Source organism: Electrophorus electricus, chromosome 4, assembly GCF_013358815.1.
Source record: "Electrophorus electricus isolate fEleEle1 chromosome 4, fEleEle1.pri, whole genome shotgun sequence".
In the NCBI taxonomy this organism is placed as follows: Eukaryota; Metazoa; Chordata; class Actinopteri; order Gymnotiformes; family Gymnotidae; genus Electrophorus; species Electrophorus electricus.
This window is the reverse complement of record NC_049538.1, coordinates 29,007,585-29,030,205: the sequence shown is the minus strand read 5'-3', so window position 1 is coordinate 29,030,205 and position 22,621 is coordinate 29,007,585. Positions and strand designations below refer to the sequence as shown.

General features: G+C 41.9%; 1 protein-coding gene across 2 annotated transcripts in view; it reads left to right on the top strand.

The window, feature by feature from the left end:
- LOC113573988 (FERM domain-containing protein 5) overlaps positions 1-19,452 on the top strand; it is a 75,451-nt gene extending 55,999 nt beyond the window's left edge. For both annotated transcript variants that reach the window (XM_027004602.2, XM_027004603.2), the window contains exons 3-14: positions 623-665; positions 1,337-1,415; positions 5,301-5,398; positions 6,272-6,395; positions 8,372-8,459; positions 8,793-8,881; positions 9,595-9,658; positions 9,806-9,897; positions 12,101-12,175; positions 13,142-13,210; positions 13,680-13,786; positions 16,658-19,452. In XM_027004602.2, the coding sequence (XP_026860403.2) occupies positions 623-665; positions 1,337-1,415; positions 5,301-5,398; positions 6,272-6,395; positions 8,372-8,459; positions 8,793-8,881; positions 9,595-9,658; positions 9,806-9,897; positions 12,101-12,175; positions 13,142-13,210; positions 13,680-13,786; positions 16,658-17,235 (1,506 nt within the window). In that variant the 3' untranslated portion in view covers positions 17,236-19,452. The remainder of the gene's footprint in view (positions 1-622; positions 666-1,336; positions 1,416-5,300; positions 5,399-6,271; positions 6,396-8,371; positions 8,460-8,792; positions 8,882-9,594; positions 9,659-9,805; positions 9,898-12,100; positions 12,176-13,141; positions 13,211-13,679; positions 13,787-16,657) is intronic.
- Positions 19,453-22,621: the final 3,169 nt, after the last annotated feature.

Sequence of the window (22,621 nt, the reverse complement as noted above, 5' to 3'; positions counted from 1 at the left end):
CTGCTGTAATGCATGATGGCGTAGTCAGAGTCTGTGTGTGATGTTGGCCATGTGCTAATGTTTGGATGCAAAGGGAAGAAAATGGATAAGATAAATTTAGATGCAGCATATACCTACAATGCCCCGCCTATCACACACACTCATACATGCGCATAAAAGCACTCACACAGATATATTTCCTCACTGGCTACTTGTTCCTGTTTAATAAATGTCATTGTATAATGATACATTTATGTGTGTGTTTTCATCTCTTTGTGGGGCTGAAATAAAATTACAGGAAACGGGAAAATATGAAAAAGTTGGCTCATGAGGATTCACTCATTGGAACTGAAAGTCATGAATAACAGTGTAATTCCTAAAGACTCAGGTGTGCTCAGAGGAAGTCAAGGATGAATGAGAATATACCTCAGAAGATTTTATTTTCTGTATTACTTCAGTTAAATATTAGATTTTTTCCTCATATTTTCAACATAAAATGTTTTTCAGATCTTTAACAACAAAACCCACCTGTGTGGGTGGGTGGGTGTGTGTGTGTGGGTGGGGTGTGTGTGTGTGTGTGTGTGTGTGGGTGGGTGTGTGTGTGCCTCAGATCTAAAACTTTTCTTTTCTGTTATTATTGCAGCACTGGTTAGAGTTCACCAAGTCAATCACCAAGCAAATGAAATGTAAGTATTCTTAGTTAAAGCCCATTCTGTTACATTCTGTTAATTGCCATAATGGAGCATCATCTCTATGGAAACTAATATGGCATAGTTTATTGCAAAAGTCATAAATACTTTATGGATCTTATGCCTTAGTAAAGTAGTAGTTTCACATACATTTTAGGCCAAGCTCCTAAACCTTTTGATAGTACAAGACCTAAGTAGCTTCGTCTGAAAATATCAGTTACCTGAACTGTTGCTGGTGTCTAAGGAATTCCTTGAGAACTGACCAGAGATACAACTTATTGCTCCTTTGTTGAAATGCACATGTCTTAATCTTGGTGGAACTTCCTTTTTAGTACAGAGGAAGCCTATTCAAGGGTTTTGCATTTTGTAATATCTTTAGTAAATCTTGCATTATTTATGAACAGTAGCTGTAGTCGAAATGAGCTGATTTATTTTGTGCCATAGCCCAACCTCCATGCACCATGTGTTTGAGCTGAGTTTCAGCTGATATTGATCTGATTTTAAGCTGGCCCATTTTGTGCCATAGCCCAGCCTCCATTCACCATGTGTTTGAGCTGATTTTGAGTTTATTTATTTTGTACCATAGCCCAGCCTCCGTTCACCATGTGTTTGAGCTGATTTTCAGCTGATATTGAGCTGATTTTGAGCTGGTCCGTTTTGTGCCATAGCCCAGCCTCCGTTCACCATGTGTTTGAGAGTCAAATTCTACCCACCAGACCCTGCTGCACTTAAGGAGGAAATCACCAGGTAAGGGCTTGAATAAAATCTTCCAGGCATGTGTTCATGTTCATTACTATAGATAGTTCTCACTGGGAAAAATCCATTGATGTGCCCCTGATGCAGTTAAATCTAAGCATCTCTTGGTTGCTTTCTAAGTGCTGTTTCTAAAGTAGATGGCTACTGCTGATACAGCTCTCCAAGGCTAGACTAGCAGTGCTACAGGTGAAGAACAGAAGGTTGTCTAAGAGTTCCATTCTGTATAAATGCCAACCCAAATCCCATTTCTGAGTTTAGTCACATATTGAGTTTGGCACCTGAGAAACCTTGCTGTCTGTTTACCTTCTCTTTGTCCAGAGAGAGAATCACTGAAAAGTGACTGCTATCATCCCTCAGCCCAGCGCTAGGTTATATACAGACCAGATGTTCTTTCTAACCCTTTCAGTAACTTTCAGTTTCTGAAACACATTCAGTTTCATGATTGTTGACATTTTAACAACAACAACATCAATGATGCATATTGTTTATATAGCATCGTTTTCACTCTCAAGGTTGGTATACAAGAGAAAATGAGCAATGTAATGACAAAACTGCAAACATTTATAAGGAGTTCATGTAAGATTCAAGCAACAATTAATGACCAGAAAACAATGCAAAACCAAACAGAAGAGGGAGGGAAGCTCACTTCTAATGCGTATGTTTTCTCTCTCTCTCTCTCCCTCTCTACACTTTGCATCAGAAAGGAGGTTGCGGGTTAGGGACTTAACTTATTCCTCTAAATGATACATGCTTAGCCCCCAGCTAGCAGTGTCCTGGCTCTCTTTTGAGTGACTTTACCCCCCCCCCCCCCACCCTCTTATGTCTACAACGAGGTGACCTAGAAAAGGCACGCATCCTGCATGCTGGATAGAGATCTTAAACGCCTGAATGATACGCTCTGGATGATACATTCTGGATGATATGCTCTGGATCGCACCAACTGCAAAGGGCTCACCCGAATGACATCATGCTTATTTAGCGAATATATAGATTAGTGTGGGGAGTAGGAATACTTAATTCAGTGAAAGAAGGAAAGGGGGAAAAAAAGAGGAGAGGATAGAAAAGAAGAGGGCAGAGGAGGAGAGAACAGGAGAAGAGAGGAGGAGAGAGCAGGAGAAGAGAGGAGGAGGAGAAGAGAAGAGAGGAGGAGAGAGCAGGAGAAGAGAGGAGGAGAAAGCAGGAGGAGAGAGCAGGAGGAGAAGAGAAGAGAGGAGGAGAGAGCAGGAGAAGAGAGGAGAAGAGAGGAGGCAAAAGCAGGAGGAGAGAGCAGGAGAAGAGAGGAGGAGGAGAGAACAGGAGGAGAGAGGAGGAGAGAGAGGAGGAGAGAACAGGAGAAGAGAGGAGGAGAGAACAGGAGAAGAGAGGAGGAGAGAACAGGAGAAGAGGTCTAGAGAATATTGGAGCGAGAGCTGGAGAAGGGAGGAGAACATAGAGCTAGCAAGAGCGCAGAGCTAACCGAGTCCCACTGAGGCAGAAGGAAGGAGAGGACCAATCAGCACATTCACACTGGGTCAGCTGACACTTCTTATGCAACACCTTGTGAGCCTTTAGCACGGCCATGATTTATTTCCTATGAGCACATCAGTTACAGATCATCACTTCTAAAAGTAGTGTGTTGTACCAAACTGTTTAATAATAAGAAAATAATAAGAAAACCTCACTGATAAGAATGTCATGCATCAAGTTACACATAAAATATCCATTTTCATTTGTTTAATTTGTTATTAAAATATTTTTATATGAGTGCAATAATATACTGTGTATTTATTTCTACAGTATCTTTATGATATTAAAATACTTCAGCCGGTAAATTGGAAATGTGTTTTTTGCACTAAATTGTATTATAGACTCGCAAACCCTGCTATTAGAAACAGCTACCTCACTGGCTGATTTATTCAGGTACATCTGCCTATTTTGCATGAATAAACACTGAATAATTGAATAAATATTGATTGTAGCCCACCCTCTATCGTATATCATTGGTCAGATGCTGACTGCAGGACCACTGCTGTTACCATATTATTTGGGTGACAGACTAACAATATCACTTACACCATTAGCACTAGCATGGTAGTCTTACCCACATAGTTGTGGGTGTTAGGCCAAGTAGTGTCGCTAGGATGCTAGTGTTGCTTGTTATTGCAGCCAGGCAGCAATAACAAGGCATGGCTTTATGAAAGGGATGCTGCCACCCTCTGATTAGTGCGCATTTAACCTACCCATGCCGGGTCTCCTTGACTCAGTATAAATGACATTGACAAGCCACATGTGCGTGTATGGAATGAAGACCTGTGGGTATAAAAGGCAGCAGATATGTAGGGCAGAAATCACCTGGTGAATTCAGCAATAGCCACTTCTCTGCCGTCACCTAGAGAGATTCCGCCGAGCGTAATTGCTTTCTTACTTTGGATGGCCTCTTAAGCGAGGACCTTTCAAAAAGTGAATTGGCTTGCGTTGTGCTGGCCTACTTTGGGAAGTTAAAGAGGAGCACTCAGCAGGCATCTGGTGCGACCATGCCATGGCTTCCTGATGTTGCATGTACGAGGACAACAAGGAATTACCACCGCCATCTTAGAAGGACATCAATTCATATTACCTCTGACTCAGTTACATTTACATTTACGGCATTTAGCAGATGCTCTTATCCAGAGAGACTTACAAAAGTGCTTTGTCATTTACTCATAGAATATCCTAGTACAGTACCGTAGGTTACAGTCCAACATACCAATGAACTGTAGAATACAGGGATCATTGCTGATACCTAAAAGTACAAAATACATAAGGTCTATTTTAAACAATGATAATTGCAATAAACAATAAGTGCTAAAGTTTGTTAAACAACATAAACAATACCCTACAATAAGTACCAATTTAGTCAGTGAATATGGGAGCAGTGTCAGTTGTCCTTTAAATATTCTGCAAATAGATGGGTCTTCAGTCTGCGTTTGAAAACTGCAAGGGACTCTGCTGTCCGGACAGCAAGTGGGAGTTCACTCCACCATCTTGGAGCCAGGACAGGAAATAGTCTGGATGCTTGTTGCCCATGATACCTGAAGCAAGGTATTTCAAGCCAAGCCGTACTTTAGGTTTGAAGTACTCGAGGTATGGATCGGGCAGTTCAGTTATGATGGTATTATGGTATCAAAGGGATTATTATGACCAAGAATATTGATGCTCTTTCTTTTAGTTTGTTTTATTGTGCAGCATATTCTAAATTTGCCCTTTTTGAACTGTCAAATATTTCATTTGTGAATTTATCCGTGTAATGTAAAGTATTGGTATATACAGTATAGTTACTATTATAACTCACAATATTTTGAACGCTAGATACTGAAAATATCTGGAACAGTTTGACATTTTGAGGTGTTTGTTTTGTTACTCACTAGTGAGTAAATTCAGAACAGCCCAAGCTGTTCGGTCACAGCCGAACACCACGGTTGAGCAGGTGCTGAGGGCAGTGTGAAGGTGTGGTGTCCTACAATGCTGAAAGAGGTGGGGACCTCATTGTCCTACATGAGACAGTGTCCTGGGCAGACAGAAGGAAGCCCCAGGGCTTACAAAGCACCAATCCCTGAACCAGATTTACTTTCCTTTTCCCTAAAACAAAAAGCCGTATTCATCATGGCCAGATGGGATGTTCATATCACCTTTAGATTTTTTTTTTTCTGTAGTCATAAAATATAGGTGGGTGATATGTAATTATGTCCCTTTTAAGAGTGATTTCATCATTTCTGTGAGGTTTTATGTTTGTCTGCTTGTCTCGGCACCTGTAGCTGTATGAAGCCTAATCACTGATGGTTACTTGGGTAGGAGGGGAGCTTAGGACGCTTTTGTCTTCTGTACTTCTCACTCTATTCTCCTGTCTTCTCGTCGCAGGTATCTTGTCTTCCTGCAGATCAAGCGAGATCTGTACCATGGCCGGCTTCTCTGCAAGACGTCTGATGCGGCTATACTGGCGGCTTACATTTTACAAGGTAGGCTGGGACCAAATGAGAAATTTTCTAATACATTTAGCACTGTTGAGGTCCTGGACTAAAAAAATACCTTTTCCCTCTTGGCCATTAGAAAAGATTCTGTGCGGCTGAAATGAAAGGCTGGTTCTCACCTGTATGCATGATGTAGCTATAAATACCAGATGGACTCTTTTCCATGTGCACGCTTTTCATCTCAGATAAGATACCAGCTCTTGGTGAAAAAAGGCATGAAATCCCTTTACAATCTACAGCTCTCTAAAATTAGAACCAGTGTGAAAAAGGACCTTTTTGTGATCAAAAGGCTGATACACGCTGGTATTGGGCCCCTGAGCAAGACCCTTAACTCTCAATTACTCAAGTTCTCCTCAGTCATAATTGTAAGTCTTTTGGATAAAAGCATCAGCTAAATGCCTTAAATGTAAATGTTGCAAACTTCAGTGGGTTGAGGAGCAGGATGTGCAAGGCTCAGGGTGAACACCAACCTCCCAACACACTGATCTGCATCTTTTTCGCAAGGACTTTTTACATTTAAATTGGTGATTGCAGAGTCAGTGTAGCAATGGTGAGAAGCTTTCTTGCTTCACCTGCAGAGATGTCAGAGACATGTAGAGCGTTGTCATTACACAACAAAGCCTGTATGTATGGTGTGATGCTATATGTGGACGAAATGCACTTGGCACGAAGTCGACACATGGCCATTATACATCTGGCCAATACACAGCACATGGCATGCTGCTGTGATCCACAGATAGACCCAGCTGTACAGCAAAACGTTAGTGCCAGCTCTTCCCTTAAGAGCAAAACGACTGCACAACAGACAGTCTGTGGTGATGTTTGACATGTAGTTGCCTAAAAGGTCTCCTGGTTCTACAGCGGAGATTGGAGACTATGACCCAGGGAAGCATCCGGAAGGCTACAGCTCAAAGTTCCAGTTCTTCCCCAAGCACTCAGAGAAGCTGGAGCGAAGGATTGCTGAGATCCACAAGACAGAGCTCATGTAAGTCTCTTGATGCTGGCCATGAGTTTATAAAATGAGTTCATAAAATGATGCATTCAATGCCTAAATACACTGGCATATCTCTCTCTCTCTGTCTGTCTCTCTCGTTTTCATTTATATCCTCTCTTGCTCCCTTATCCACTCGAGTATTGTAGTGTGTGAACTAAATGTTGTTTTGCCATATTCCCTTAGACAAAAGCTGTCTGTGCTATTCTGCTTTATCTGTAGTAGCAGTCATGGTCTTCAGGTATCTCTGAATATTCTGATACACTGAAGAAAGAGGTTATAGATATTCTTTGCCTCTGTTAATTCATACACTTGACTCACACTGAAAAGACCACTGTGCAGATACAAAATTATTCACATTTCATAGCTGTAAATAATTTGTTCACATTTTTATAGGATGAGTGTGCCATGAATTCAGTCCAGACAGCCGCACTAAAACACTTTTCTCTGAAGTTTCATTTATTGGTGGTGTTGTGATTTAGCTGGAGATAAACATAAACATAAACTGTATAGTTGATCTTTAGCGCTTCCATTCTGTAGAAAGGAAAATACTTCCATTTAAGGGAGAATATCCGTAAACACAGAGAGAGGCATGGAGTCGTGTCATTTTGCAGGTGCTGTGGATGGCTGAGCTGTATTTCTCTCTCTCTCGCTCTCTTACACTCTTTACTCCATATCCCCCTTCTCTCTGCCTCTATCTCTCCCTCCATCCAACACACACACACACACACACACACACACACACACACACACACACACACACTTTTAAAGTCTTTAAAGTTACTATCTGTTACCTGTGCTTATTACACCCAACAGAATAAAATAATAGGTCAGTATGAATTGACTGTGCTCATAGCAGCCTTGGCAGCAATAGAGAACAAACAACCAACAGGGTGTAGGACATAATTATTGATTGGTTGTTTGGTTCCTTAGTAATTAGTAGTAATTCCCAAAAGGGAAATGTGATTACCACAGCACAGGACTGCTGAGCATGACAGGAGTGCAAGAATATGGATGCACCCAGGAAATGATGGCGATGCAAAACTCTGTACTGAATCTGTCTGGATAGTCTCTACAAGGACTGATTAAGCTGGTTGGCAAAGCAAAATTAGATTGGTGGGGTTTGTATCATATAAGACTGTTATTCATTTGCATTTGGCAGTAAACTCAGAATGTCATAAAATGGATTATGAGATAGTTTGATGGACCCCTTTGTGGTGGTATGTGACTTTGGCAGGTATAGTCAATTATTTTAAGTTGACTTTGTGTATATAAAGGATCAAGGGAAAATATAACTCAGGGAGATAAAAGAGGACAGGGTGGTACATAGAAAGCTGCACACAAAGGCACAAAATCCTTCACAAAAAGTGCTTTGACCGAATGAGTTCACACCAACCCTGCGGCTAGTGAACTAATGTAAGTGTTTGGGCCATCGAGAGACTGCAGTTTGTGTGGTTGATGGAAAGTAAAGAATAGCTGGCTACATAATACTTCACAAGTGAAGCGGATAATCTGTGTGCACTACTGCCATCTGGTGATGATTATTTTTACAAACGGAACCATTGCTATCAGCTTGATAATGGAAACTGCCATTGGAAGGCTGAGAAGAATTTTTCAGATGTTGCAGAATCCTGTCTAAAGGTGATTAAGGGTTTCTTTAGCTTTCTGATTTATGCAGAGCCAACAGGCAGAAGCTGTTGTGAATTTTGAATAGTTCCTGCTGAATAAAAGACAAATTCATTTTTTTAATGATATATTTAGCACTGTTAACACTGCTACTAGTCTTAACATATGAGATGAAGTCACAGCATGTTTATAGACAGGCTAATGCACAGGTTTCAAACATGGTAGTGCTTATATCTTCCAGTATTAAATGGTCCTCCACTCATGTATGCCTTGATTTCCTTTTTATTCTAGGAGTAATTTGAATGTGCAATGTGAAGTTCCCTTATTATGGAATTTGTGTACAGGGGACAGACTCCAGAAACTTCAGAGCGCAATTTCCTGCAGAAGGCCCAGATGCTGGAGACATACGGTGTGGATCCTCATCCATGCAAGGTTTGAGTCTTCATTTCGCATAGTTGTGTCTCATATGCAGTCTCATCCAAACCAAGACATCCAAACCATCTCCACCTTCAAGCCAGGGCTGTTTCTTCCCTACAACTGCTGAAAGTGTGGAGTCATTTTTATCACACCTGATGTGGGTTCAGCATTTGTTTGTCGTATCCTTGGGCCCCCCAGTCTTATGGATAGTGGGAGATGTTTCTAGATCAGCTGTTTGCTCTGTGTGTTCCTGAGCCGTGAGTGGCTAGACAATGGGCTGATCTGCCTGTGGCCAGTGTCCATGAATGTTCGCTGTCCATGAATGTCTGTTGTCTCGGTGTGTGACAGGACGTGTCTGGGAACCCTGCCTTCCTCGCCTTCACTCCTTTCGGCTTTGTTGTGCTTCAAGGGAACAAGAGAGTCCATTTTCTCAAATGGTGAGTAACTAACATGATCCATTTCTTCTATGAACCTCCGGTGTTACACTCTCTCTCACTTTCTGTCCCTGTCCCGTCAGTAGGAACAATGAATCACTATTGCCAAGAGCATTTTGTATTCCACGTCCCAAGGCATACCAGACACAGCTGGAAATGGTATATTGAATTATATGTTCCCAGTCAACGGGGCCTGGCCCTGTGGCCCACTCTGTGGCCTGGCACAGCATACAGGTGTCCAGTTATCCCTCTTCAGTCTATCCCCCTTGTGCCATCTGGTGAACTCTGCTGCCACATAATCAGAAAGATGCACATAAAACATAGCACACTCAAAGGATCCAGTTCATCTAGCTAACAGGCACATCTTGAGCACTTGTAGGCCTTTCTATAGCTGTATGCATATGCATAGAATGTTTTTACACACTGTAAACATTATTAGAATATACCCATGCTCCTACAGATATTTATGCTGCCATAACATAGTGATTGAGATACAAATAATGAAGCACCAATAGGCTAGCGTTATTATTTGGACTCATTTACTCATTTAAATCTTTTATTTTAAGTAAACCAAGCGACGCTTATGATATCTGCTCTGTCTCAGTTTACAACTGTTGTTTGTGGGATTTGTTGTTTCTTATACTAAGCAGTTGATTTTGTCCAGTGTCTTGCTTTGTGGTTTTATCAGCACAGCTTCTTCCATTTTTCCACAACAGGAATGAGGTGACAAAGCTGAAGTTTGAGGGAAAGACCTTTCATATATATGCAAATCAGAAGGAGGTGAGAGCATGAAAGAATCAAATGATTGTACTTGGAACTGGAGCTACAATGACCAGTGATCTCGTGGTACAGTCATGGTGTCTTGTGATGTGTGGAAATGTGGCAATCCTATGTAAATATTTCCATTTGTTCTTCTACCGCCCTCAGGACAAGAAGATCATCTTAACATACTTTGCGCCAACTCCAGAGGCCTGCAAGCACCTTTGGAAATGTGGCGTGGAGAACCAAGCTTTCTATAAGTGAGCCTGCACCTAATCATCCTTCATGCTTCCATAACAAACACAACTCATCTTTATGCAAACTTTATTCTGATGGAAAAGCAATGAAAAGAGGGAATACAATGAGAGGAGCAGAAGAAATAAACAATAAAGCTGTAAATTGGACAAGATTGTAATGCCTCTACAGGCTTGTAAAAATAGCTTTCAGTGCAGCAGCATTCAATTTTTCAGCTTTCAGAGTCTGTACAAAATACAGACTACCAAAACACCAACACCATAAATTTTTATGTTTTGCCTGTCGCTTAAAAGGGAGTGCCATAACATCACGGTCATCCTGATACTGTTTTCCCTCATTCATAATATATGATGCTGTCATCGCATGTGCATGCAGGGGCTAGCAGCTCCATGCCTTGTTCCATGTCAGGGATGACATTCCTGGCTCAGGGACTGGTAGGGCAGTACTTGGCCGGAAGTTCTTCATACAAAAGATGAAATATTAAAATCAATTGATTAAACAGCAAATTTCAAATAGCGATGACAATAAATGAGTACTAAAATAAATTTAAAAAATATATATTTTATACAGATAAAACTAAAATAAAAACAGAATAAATAAAAAATTTAAGTAACTAAATATGGATTGTAATGCTGAAAATTAAAAAGTTAAAAGTCCGGTGGTACTAAACTGAGTTTAAAGCTTGGTGAAATAAAAACGTTTTTAGAACAGATTTAAAAGCATCTAGTTTCAGGTCTCTTCTATTGTACTCTAATGACTAGTTCCAAGAACACTGTAACAGCCAAGCACTGCCTCACCAAGCCTAGTCTTTGGGCAGGACTAACTGACTAGTTCCTAACATTGCTGTGGGATCTGAGTGCTGCTCAGAGAAGAGTAAGAGAGAAGCAGAGAGAGTGTGAAAGGGGGAGAGAATGAGAGGTAGAGTGAGAGTGGAAGAGAGAGAGAGAGAGAGACTATGGGGTGGTGTAAGCGAGGTAAAGAATGTGAGGGGAAGATAGAGAGAGTGTCACAGGGGGAGATGGATAGAGAGTGTGAGAGAGGAAGAGTTTCTATGCGTGTGCTTCATCAGCAGTCAGTAGCCACAGCAGGATGTGGACTGTTCTCTCTCTCTTTTATCACACTGCCAAATGTCATGACGCTTCATACTGGATCAGGCTCTTTTCTGGACCTCAATAAAAGTTCTTTTTTTAATTAATTTCTCACAGTTCACGTATAAAGTGCAGACTCTCAGTACTGGAAAAAAGGTGTTTAAGCTTTCCAAAGCATTGCTCAGCTTTCATTAAAATCCACGTTGCTGTGGGAGAATGTTTAATTGTTGCTGGAAGCTCACATATTTCAGGTATTCGAGATATTTTAACACAAGTTAAAATGACTGTATTCTGCTAAATAAAAATGAATTCCCCTACATTAAAACAACAGCCTGCGTGAGTACTTTGGGCACCACGTGGGCTCAGCAAAAGGCCCTGCGTAATAGAAAGCTTGGGTGTTTGTTTCCAGTGGAAGCTGTGTTTAGTAATTGAGACCGCAGGTTCTGCTGATGTGCAGTGCTGAACAAAGCACTCCCCCGAGATGCTTCATTAGAGCCAGGGCCTTTGAGCTCGCATTCCTGATCCACAGGCCATGCTGAGCACAGAGCTGATCTAGCGCCTATCCTTCCACCTTCCAGCTCAAAATGATAGGATCCTTTTCATGATTTGCAAGTCATGTTTGTCTCATTTGCATGTTTGTTTGAGGGAGATTGGTGTGCATTCAGGCAAGCAGTATTGCACTGTGCAGTAGTCTGTGAAAGTCTTATACAATCAAGAGATTAATGTTGGTTATAAAATTTGCATCATAATTTCATGATTATATGCCCTCTTTTGCCCATTTAGAACTTTGATATGCAAATCTTATTTAAATGTTTTGTGTGAAGTGCTACGTATGTTAATGAGATATAATTTTAATATAAAATGTATATATAAAAATATATATATTTAGTTTAGGCATTAGGGGAGATGATGAGCCACCACACTGCCACTGTCTGCCCTCAGGGCCCATTCCCTGGACTTCATTTAAGCCTAGTCTTGAACTGATTTACATACCTTTGAAAGTGCTTCTCAGTCCAAGTTTAGTCATCATTTTCGTCTGGGAAACTGGCCCTTGGTGTCTTTTCTGAGCGCTTACATCAGTCATGCGGAATTTTGTGTTTGTTGTTTGTCCGCCACCCAGGTTGGAGAAGTCAAGTCAGGTGCGTACTGTGTCCAGCAGCAACCTCTTCTTCAAGGGCAGCCGCTTCCGCTACAGGTGAGTACTGACAAACACGGGGTCACTGCACAGGACGCAGAGTGGGCCAGGCGAGCTCACCTGTATGACTCCGCCCATGACTCCGCCTCCAACACAGCACAGAGCCCCCTTAGTGACATATGGGCATGCACACATGTGGACAGCGTGTAAAGGGCTTTTAGCTTTCTTCTTGCTTCAGCTGTAATATGAAGAATGCCTGTCTATTTAGAAGATTTAGGTCCTAACTGTTTATGAATTTTCTTTTAAGAAAAGAAAAGGAAGCAAAAGGAACTATTTTAGTCTTTAAAATAAGAACTAAACTATTTATTGAATATATGTAACTGATGAAGGGAATGTAGTATTTACAAGTTATAACATTTTATTTTTATTTAAAAAATTTTTTTAATAAATAAACTAAAATTTTATTTTTATAAAAATAAAAAATACTGAAATATAGTTGCGTGGACATTATTGAATGGTAACATTCTTTAGCCATGCTAACCTCTGCAGAATAGGGGCATGCCTCATGTCATGAAGCTATTACAGGTCAGAGATTGAGTTTGGGATAGAAGAGTCCAGAAGGTTAATCTAATTCCAGAACCTAATGGACTGCCGCAGTCACCTCAGCTATCGCTCACAGGCACTCCGAGCACCACGGCTCTGCCTGGCCTGGCGCGGGCCACATGACCTGGGAGCTGGTAGGTCAGGAAACAAGAAGGATGTTGGGTAGAAGACACCTTTGTTGGCAGACTTGAGTTCTGTTCCCTTGTGCCCCCTTTTATTGGGTTGTATTATGACCAGGAAGATCATGGATCTGCAGAAGTGCACATGGGCATCAATAGTTAGAAGCAGCTGGAATCTACGAAGGGAATATTGAATATTCGGTATTGAAATGGAAAACTGAATATTGAAAGGGAGGTGATGTGATTGTGTGTTGGCATTAGGACTGAAGCTTATCTGGTCTTATGTTCCGTGTATCTGCCGCAGTGGAAGAGTGGCTAAGGAGGTGATGGAGCAGAGCGCTAAGATCAAGAGGGAACCTCCTGAAATCCACAGGTACATGCGACAGGTGGTCTGTTCTCTTTGGCCTGTGGCTGGGAGACTTCAGGCAGCCAGTAGAGTGTGTGTGTTTGTGTGTTTTCTGTGTCTGCACATCTGTGTGTTGCCAAAAGCTGGCCTGACTGACTCGATACCTTGGAAATCAATGTAATGTAGTGTAGTGTGTGCGCGCGAGTGTGTGCGCGCGAGTGTGTGCGCGCGAGTGTGTGCGCGCGAGTGTGTGCGCGCGAGTGTGTGCGCGCGAGTGTGTGCGTGTGTGGGTGTGCGTGTGTGGGTGTGTGTGTGTGGGTGTGTGTGTGTGGGTGTGTGTGTGTTGAAGGCTTCTACAAACATATAAGCATAATGTCATTTGCCTCATTTTGCTGCTAAGACAATTTAGGGTGTTGATGCCAAGTTGTGCGTGTGCGTGTGTGTGTGTGTGTGTGTGTGTGTGTGTGTGTGTGTGTGCGTGTCTGTGTGTCCACAGGGCTGGCCTGGTGCCCAGCAGAAGTTGTCCATCCATCACTCATGGGCCGCGGCTGAGCAGTGTACCTCGCACCCGACGGAGAGCCGTCCACATCTCCATCATGGAGGGTGAGTGTCCGCATCTCCGTCACGGAGGGTGTATGTAGCCAATAGCCCAAATCAGTGTTGAGTGGAAACAGAAGCCTTCCCATCCCATCAGTCTTCTACAGAGCCCTTGTGTCAACATCAGATCAGCTGGAAGCTTCACTGACATATTCAGCCTTTACTGAGGCTAGTTAATCAGGCTTTGAGTGATTTAACTTACAAAGTTATGAATTTGACTTCTCAAGCTGTTTGATGGTTAGTTTGCTTATACCTCACTGCTATACTCTGACAGTAAGGGTGATTGGTGTAGTATGTAGGCAAGAGGAGCAAAGAGGAGTGGTGTTTTCAGCTGACTGTGCTCAGAAAGTGTACAAGCACAGATAGTGACCAATGTTGGACACAGGCATGCACACGCACTCTCATACACACACTCTTACACGAATCCACACCCCCACACGACACAGTAATCTGAGCCTGGCCCTCTGCAGGAGAGACAGATGTCTGTGTCAGTCAGTGCACTGCTCTGTTCACCCTGGCCTGTGTGTCTGAGTAGCACCATGGCGTGATGATTGACACTATCTGTGCCCAGCCTATCCCACCCACCCTGGACTTCCATGTGTGCCTCTTGCCCCCTACCCCTGGTTCTCCTCATGGGCATTGATGTCATCACATTGAAAGGAAGGCCTAGGTGCAAACCAGTGTTGACCAGTACTGCACCAAACTAATGCTTGGCCAGGCCAGTTTGGGCTTAACATGAGTAGGAGGGTCTATTGCACATTTGTATGGACTCAGGGAGTATGTCGAGGTGAACATATCCCACATGTGCTGACGCTGTGTGCTCCTGGAGTATTAATACCCAGTCCTCTGAAAATAGCCTGAGCCTTGCTCTCCATTTAAGTCCCTGGCTGTGGGTGGGGAGATGGGCCAAGCAAGTGCTGGGCCAGCGTTGGGCTGAGGCTAAGGCCAGCCTCACCGTGCTGTGCAAGCTTCCCATTGGAGACGCTCTCCGCTGCTTCTTCTCGCACTCAATTCCAGCTGCTGCACCCGTAGCCAGTAGCCTCACAGGGGGCCAAGAAGACCAAGGGGACTAGTGACAGGCTCGACCCGCGGCACACACCTACCCGTGACCTGCAAGGGCTTCTGTTCGCCGGCCTTTGGAACTGTAGCCATGGTGAAGTGCCTGATCCGCATCAGCACGCGTGTAAACGTGCACCTGCGCATGGTGAACCACTGCTACCGGGACGTGAAGGTGCGAGTGCTCAGTCTGGGCCCACGGCTGCTGGGTAAAGCCCTCGGTGTTTTGCCGCTCTACCCAGCTCTCGATACACAGCAGGAGCAGCTGCAGGCGTCGCCCCTGCCAACCACGCCACGCCCATGGGCCGGGCCCATTACAAGCCCAGGTGCAGGCCTGTGTGTGTGTGTGTGTGTGTGTGTGTGTGTGTGTGTGTGTGTGTGTTATTGTATTCGACTGGTTTGGACAATGGTGGGGGCCGTGTATTAACTGACACATTCTCTTAAGCCTGAGAGTATGCCAAACTTTTGTCTTGAAATTATTTGGCACTTAGATTCAGAGTGTGTAGGTTGCTGGTTGGGAGAGAGCTTTGTAGTTGTAGTTTAATTTGTGATTTTCAGTCCGAATATTGGCTTCATCATAAATGGTTTGAGCTTTGCTCTCATTTGATTTAGTGATAGGCCTAGTCAAATGGATTGAAATCTCGAATCACTATCATGTTGTCATCTTAGTACAAGCAACATGCTGTGTTGGTTGTAAACTATGTTCTTTATTTGGTATTTTTTCCCACACAGAGTTCCGTAGGCTGATATTTTATGTAGAACATGAAAGGACTATTAACTGCCTCCTGAAGGTGGTTTCTGAGATGCTGTCATCAGCCTGGCTGTTCAGAACACACTCTCCATGCCACTGTGACAGTTTAGTGCTTGGAATGGCTATTTTATTTAGTGAATGAAAAGTCTATGGCTCAGCAGTAAGAGATGGTACATTGTCATGAGCTGGCATCCTAATCTTCTAACAGTGGAATGAAGGCTGACACATCTGCCATGACATGGTTGGGAAGCAAAATCACAACAAAGGTTTGCTTTGGAGTTACAAATAGAGCCAGGCACAAGTCTGAAATTGGAACAATTTGGGTTATCTTTGAGCTTACGTATGCTTTTGGAGTCTGTGCTATCACTGATGGAAGCAAAACCAGAGATGACATTAAAGAAACGTTCAGTGAACAGGACTGTGGTTGAAGAGGAATATAGTTCGAACTGTATATGTGCTGTGTTTCAGGTTTTACATGTAGTGAATTTTATGAAAATTTATGAAATGTAACTTTTTTATAGCGCAGATACGCTCACATGGTTAAATTGAAGTTTTTACATTTTTGCAGAACATAAAATAATTTGCACTAGGTATTATTTAGAGAAAAAGAGAAAATATTCCCAAATTGATTAAACACTACCCAAAATCATATTTGGAAAATGACTGGATCATGAATTTTAAAATGATTTAGTGATTTTTTTTTTTTTTACATATAAAATTATATTTACCCTTTAGTTCTCAAAGCTAGATCTAGTTTAAATTCTAGCTGTAGCTAAAACTTTGCTAAGAAGAGATGTGGAACAGACAGTTTTGTCAGAGGAATAAACATTCTGATTAATGATCATTGGCTCATACAGGTTAACATGTTTGATTGCAGTGAGGGGCCCAGCTTCATTGCTTCATGTCATGTGGTCATCTTTCACCTTTCAGCTTCTCACAGCTGCCCCCTAATGGTTGTAGTTTGCCATGACTGAAGTTTGTCTATGCACTTGCTAAGCACAGGAGTGTACAGCCATTTCAATTGAAATAACAGTCTCCTTTCTTTCTATACCTCCAAACCCCTTTCCCAGGCCTGGAATCCCTACGAGACTCCGCCCACTCGACGCCAGTACGTTCCGTCTCTCATGGCGACTCCTTCATCCCAAGATCCCGCAGCCACGCAGCGGATGCCGGCGACGGCATGGCCATTATCTCAGACGATGCATACAGCCCGTCTGACAGCGTTCTGCCCACACCGGTAGCCGAGCACAGCTTGGAGCTCACTGTCTCACGTCAGATCAATGGCGCCCCCTGTAGCATCGAGGAGGAAAAGGAGTCAGAGGCAGGCACGCCCTTGGGCGAGGAGCCGGGCGATCTGGGCGCGGACAGTAGGGCAGCGGGCTCCTCACAGGCCGCCCTCAGTGAGGTGGAACAGGTGAATAAGTTTGTTCTAAGTGTCCTCCGTCTGCTCCTTGTGACCATTGGACTCCTCTTTGTTTTGCTCCTCCTCCTCATCGTCCTCACCGAGTCCGACCTTGACATTGCCTTTTTACGTGATATCCGCCAGACCCCCGAATTTGAGCAGTTCCATTACGAATACTTTTGTCCCCTCAGGCGGTGGTTCGCCTGCAAGCTCCGCTGGGTGGGCGGGCTGCTCATTAACAAGTGAAAGTGGGGCGTAGCGCTCGTAAACACCCTGCCACGCTGGGGGGTGAGAAGACAACAAGCACGACGGAGAAAGGTGGAGGGCAGCCAACCGTCCTTACCACCACCCAGCTTCTGTCATGATTCACCCGCTGAGGCCCTGGGCCTCCCCACCCGGAGCGCCCTTCTGCTCCTCTTTCAACCTCCTTTTGTGCCCCACATCCTTTTTGCATTCTGGTGTCAATTTGTTTTATCCTTTTCCATTTTGCTCATTTCTTTTTTCCTTTTTATAAAGACAAGATTTTTCTCATTATTTACCCTCTTTTTTTAAAACTTCAGGTCATTTCAGGTGTTTTATTTTTTAAAATCGACAACAACAAACTTGTTGACTCAATGAACTGAAGATATTATTCCTTATAAAGGGATGAAATATTTTGTTGCAACAGGAGACGTTGCCTTCATAGCTATTTATTTTGCATTTATGATAATTAAAGTGGCACATGAAGCTATAAGTCAGTTGTTTTAGTGAGGAAGGACAGTGCAACTGTGAAGTGTCTGGTGGACAACCAATGCTTTCAAGAGATTTCACTCATAGTTCATATCCATCCATTTCAATTGTTAACAATATATTGCAGGCTGCTATGACTTACAGTTAGTAATCTACGGAATTGATCTGAACAGCAGTGAGATGTGCGTCATTACGATGTATGAGAGTGCAAGTTGGATTAAGAGGAAGGTGATCAGTTTGAGTGAAGGTTGATGTTATTAAATAAAGGTTTGGGGTATTTTGAAGTTTGGTATTTTGCAAGATTATTTTAAAGCTGTCATATGTTTTTAGGGATATATAAATGTGTGAGCGGTAGCAAGCTGTGAACTAGAAATCCATTTTAAAAAGAGGTTTTCTAAAGGTTAACAAAAAAACCAGTAAATATGGTGTTTTGTCATGTGACCCAATAGTACCAGTACCTTTTAGAGAAATGTCCGTGGTTGACGTCTTGGAAACACGCAGCTCTTATAGATGCAGTCTAGCTAGATGTGCAAGACTGTAACAGCTCCAGTTTTTCAGCATCCCCACCAGCTTCTCTATCACTTACCTTTGGTTTTCTTATCCTCTTTTTCTTATTGCTAGGAGAATATCTAAAGATGTCTTACTAGAGAAGAAATCATTTCTGATTCCATATCAAAACCTGCTCTTTCATGTGTATTTTGTGGATATCATGCTATTACTTAGAATTACAATAACGACGCTGTACTTTTTGTACAAAAGTAGTTAGTTTCCTAATATATATTGACAGTTTTTTCCATGTATATTTTAACAGAACTGAAATGTTATTTTGGTATTGAAGATTAAATTATACCTTTTTTAGCTCTGTTTCAGGTGAGGTCTAGAACATGTGGAGTAGACTTGTTTAGGGGAAACCCAGTAGATGTTTAATCCAGATCCGCTGTCCGTTTCCACCTTCTCTCATTCAGCCAGCAGTGAGCCTCCATGCAGGCCCCAACCTCAGAAGCCTTTTGTGCTCGAGTGTGGCGACACACGTTGGGAAAGGGAACGCTGCCTTTGAAATGGCAATGACAACATTTCTTCTGCACAGTCTAACGTGCAAAATGGTGTCAATGTCACGTGCAAAATGTACTTGAAACTGGGAATCGGTCTGTAATGTACTGTGTATAATGAGAAATGGAGCTGATGATCACAGAGGCTTGGCTGCGTGGACTGGGTGTAAGGAGACGGTTGTTTGCTCATGTCCACCCCCTAAAGGTTGTGTAGAAGTGTGTGTGTTGACTCTGTGTGAGTGAAAGAGAAAAAACATTAAAAGAATATTCCAACATTTTTCTCCAAAAAGAAAGCCTAAGGCATTTTCATCCCATTTTTTAAAGTAGGAAAAGCATGATTTTCCAAAAGCTTCCACGGGGTGCACAGCGAAACCACTTAATTCTCCTGAGAATGTTTTAATGTTCTGTGTTGGAATATTGTAGATCGGGATGTTTAATTGTTTTTTACAGCACTGTGCACGTGAGTTTCAGTGTGTAAACTAGCAAGAAGAGTTAACTGTCAGCTATCAAACTAATAGGTTAATGACGTTACACTAGACATTTAGTGAATGTTAACTCATTCTTAATTTGTATCATTTGTTCTGAGCAAGTAATGATATTGTGGCTATTGATGACTATTTTGATGCTTTCAGTGGAAAACAATTTTGAATCCAAATCTGAGAAAAAATATGATTTTGAAATCTTATGTGCAGATTTTATTTTATTTTGTTCATTTTTCACGAGAAAAATGTTGAAATATTAATTTAAGCAGAGATAAATATTTTGGCTTATTTTTGTCCAAGGGGAGCTCATGGTGAAAGAGCAGGGAGTTGTTATTGAAAACTACAGTAAAAGAGATGGGAAAGATGGTGCTGGAAACGGCCGTGTTTGGCTCGAAACCTTACATTCATTCTGACGAACAAAAGCACTTCAGCTTCTGACAGTAGGCCCAATTCAGCGCAACACACAAGCTTCACGCTGGACTGATTTGCTATGTCGGTGTGCTTCTCTCCGACCACCAGGCCGTTCCTGCTTGTGTGAAACATCAAAATCAGTGGAGAGCTTATGTCGAACACGTTGGTTTTAGTAGTATTTACTTACACTTGCGTAGACTTGCCGACGTCAGTGGTTGAGACGCATTGGCTCGGATCGGAAGCTGTGGGAAGCTGTCTAGACTCTGGAGTGGACTGTGAAATCTGTTTTTCAGTCCACTAAGCTCTGTTAGCACAGCACTGTCCGATTACGCAGGTCTTGTAACTTTCCATTCGAGTGCTGTCTTCCACCATTATCAAAAGCTAAAAGGAAAACCAATTTGATTAGTTTGACAGTGCAGTGTCAACCGAGCACTGTAGCAGATTTTGTGATGTGGCATCGAAGATTAAAACATCCTTAAGCATATTTATTAAGATATGGTCATAGTATAGGTGTGAAATCTGAGAGTCACTGAAATACTGCATGTCTGTTAGCTAAAGAAATATCCATGCATGAATCTTCAGCAGCCTTGTAATGGAAGAATACCGCCTGAGTCTGTTTATATTTTCTTATTATCAGCAAAGAGGGGGAGTAGTTCAGTGAAAACACAATGGTGAGTTTATTCATCTTCATATTTCTGATAAAAAAGATGCATGGATTTGTTTGGAGAAAAGTCCACTTACATAAGGCTTTAACGGTATAATGACGGTTGGTGAGCCTTGCTGATGGTCAGCATTTCTTTTACAGCATTATGTAGCCTGGGTGGCTGGACCTGCATGTAAATAATACAGCTGGCAGCACCATTCAAATAAGCAATAATTAGTTCAATAATAATTAATGGTTTTTTTTTGTTTATATATATATATATATATATATATATATATTGTGCCTGAGTTCAAAATAAATTGTGATCATTTCCAACAATTTTATTTTAATACTGTATTTTAGTACGTTTTAGTAACAGTTTGAGTAAGGAAAGTATGAGGTTTCTTCTTGGGAAGAATGTGTGTATGTTCTCAGGACAGAGCCTATGCACATTGAGATCTGATCTGCAAATGTACATATTGAAGTGGCCTGACTCATATTGTTGTCAGATCTTAGTTGTGTGTGGACATAAATCTGACTGCATTATAGATAACAAGTAACAGTTTTTACTTACCACACCTCCCATTGGCAGGCTTCTCATTAGCTTCCTAACCACAGTGCTGAATAATACATTGTAGTATTTGTGTTTAAGAACACCGGCTGTTACAGGTTTCATCGAGTCCATCAAAAAGGGCAGAAAAAAAGAGAAGGGCTTCTCCGGCTTGAATTACACAGAACATCCTGGCCAAAAAGTAAGATTGTCCATTAAAAGTTTCAGTCCAACTGCCAAGACAAACTGTACCCATAAGCACTAATATGAGCCAAAGTAATTTATATGCTTCCGATCTAAAATTAATTTGTAATATTCTTAACTTCTGGAATGGTAGACCTGTGCTCGCTTCAAGCCAACAAGAGTAATATCTGAGTGCTGTTGTACCAAATGCTAAAACCGTACGTCTTACGCTGCAGTACTGCAGGGCCTATGTCTTCACACATGTGTTCAGGTATGAGACACACAGTACCAGTGTCCCAGATTATACACAGTGTGCAGAACTTTTATACCAATTAAATAACTGATGGAAAATATTACCTTCTTAGCTGTCTGAAAATAGCTTACAGCAGGAAAACAGCTGGTCTGGCTAAATAGGCAAGCTCTTAAAGAGGTAGAACCTTGGATAAATATTTATTTTTGTTTGAAATCTATTACATACCCCCCAGCCCCAATCCCAGGGGCCAAAAACAAAACCTCTTGATTATGGATCCTCAGCCTGTGCAGTCAAGTTTCTTGATGCTCCAAAGTTTTCCCATGCATGGCATGATATAACCAAGACCAGGACTGTACTGAATGTCCCCGTGGAAATCATAATTGAGGACTGGCTCCTCCGCTACAAATCCATTAGGACCTTAACAAATTGTGTAAACTGATTAGAAACCTGGATCTTTTGCAAGCACTACAATAATAATCTGGTTATAAAATGGTTAGTGATTGGACTGTGACAATGATGGTAAATCAATCACTAAGCAATCTTACCAATTTTGTAATATCCGTGCAGTTTTATGCTTAAAATGTAAACCTGGCATTTATTTGAACATTTGATACTAGTGTTAGTTCCTTAGATTTAATGGGTTAAAAAAGGACAAAAGACAGCATAATCAAAACTAATAATGCCATAAACAGTGTTATTGCAGTATCGATCTGCTGTATTCTAGTATGGGAACTGGCTGAAGCACTTCACTGTAGATTGTAGATAGAAGAGTTTGTTTTCCTCTCACTGTATTAGAAAAAAGAAGCTTAGTTGGTCTGATGTTGGACAGGTGCTACATGCTGCCATTCACTCCGGGGTGTGAGCAGAACCCTGCATTGCAGATGCTGTACTACCATAGCTAATATCCACTCTGAGGCTATTCATAGAAGTGATGCATTATTGTTGCATTTACATCAGATCCAACATGTTCACATTTGGAATAAAACAAATAAACAAATGGTATTTGTAGTTTATAGGCATGTTTTTGAACATTATAGGTGAAGGAGCATTTTATAATGCAAGCTTGTAATGGCTGCAGTATTGTCAGGTATATTGAAGCCAGTGGGATAGTGACACCTATTTTCCAATAGTGCCTGTTCCCCACACAGATGTATTGAAAACATGCTTGTGATGGCCTGAGGTTCAGAATCATTACATTGTTCAACAACTAGGGGACCACTCATCAAAGAACAGTGCTCTTACCACTATCATGGTCTCTAGCTATATATTCTTCTCTTTTTTTATTCAGAGGTCATGCATTCCGACATTAGTAGGAACTCATACACTGAATAA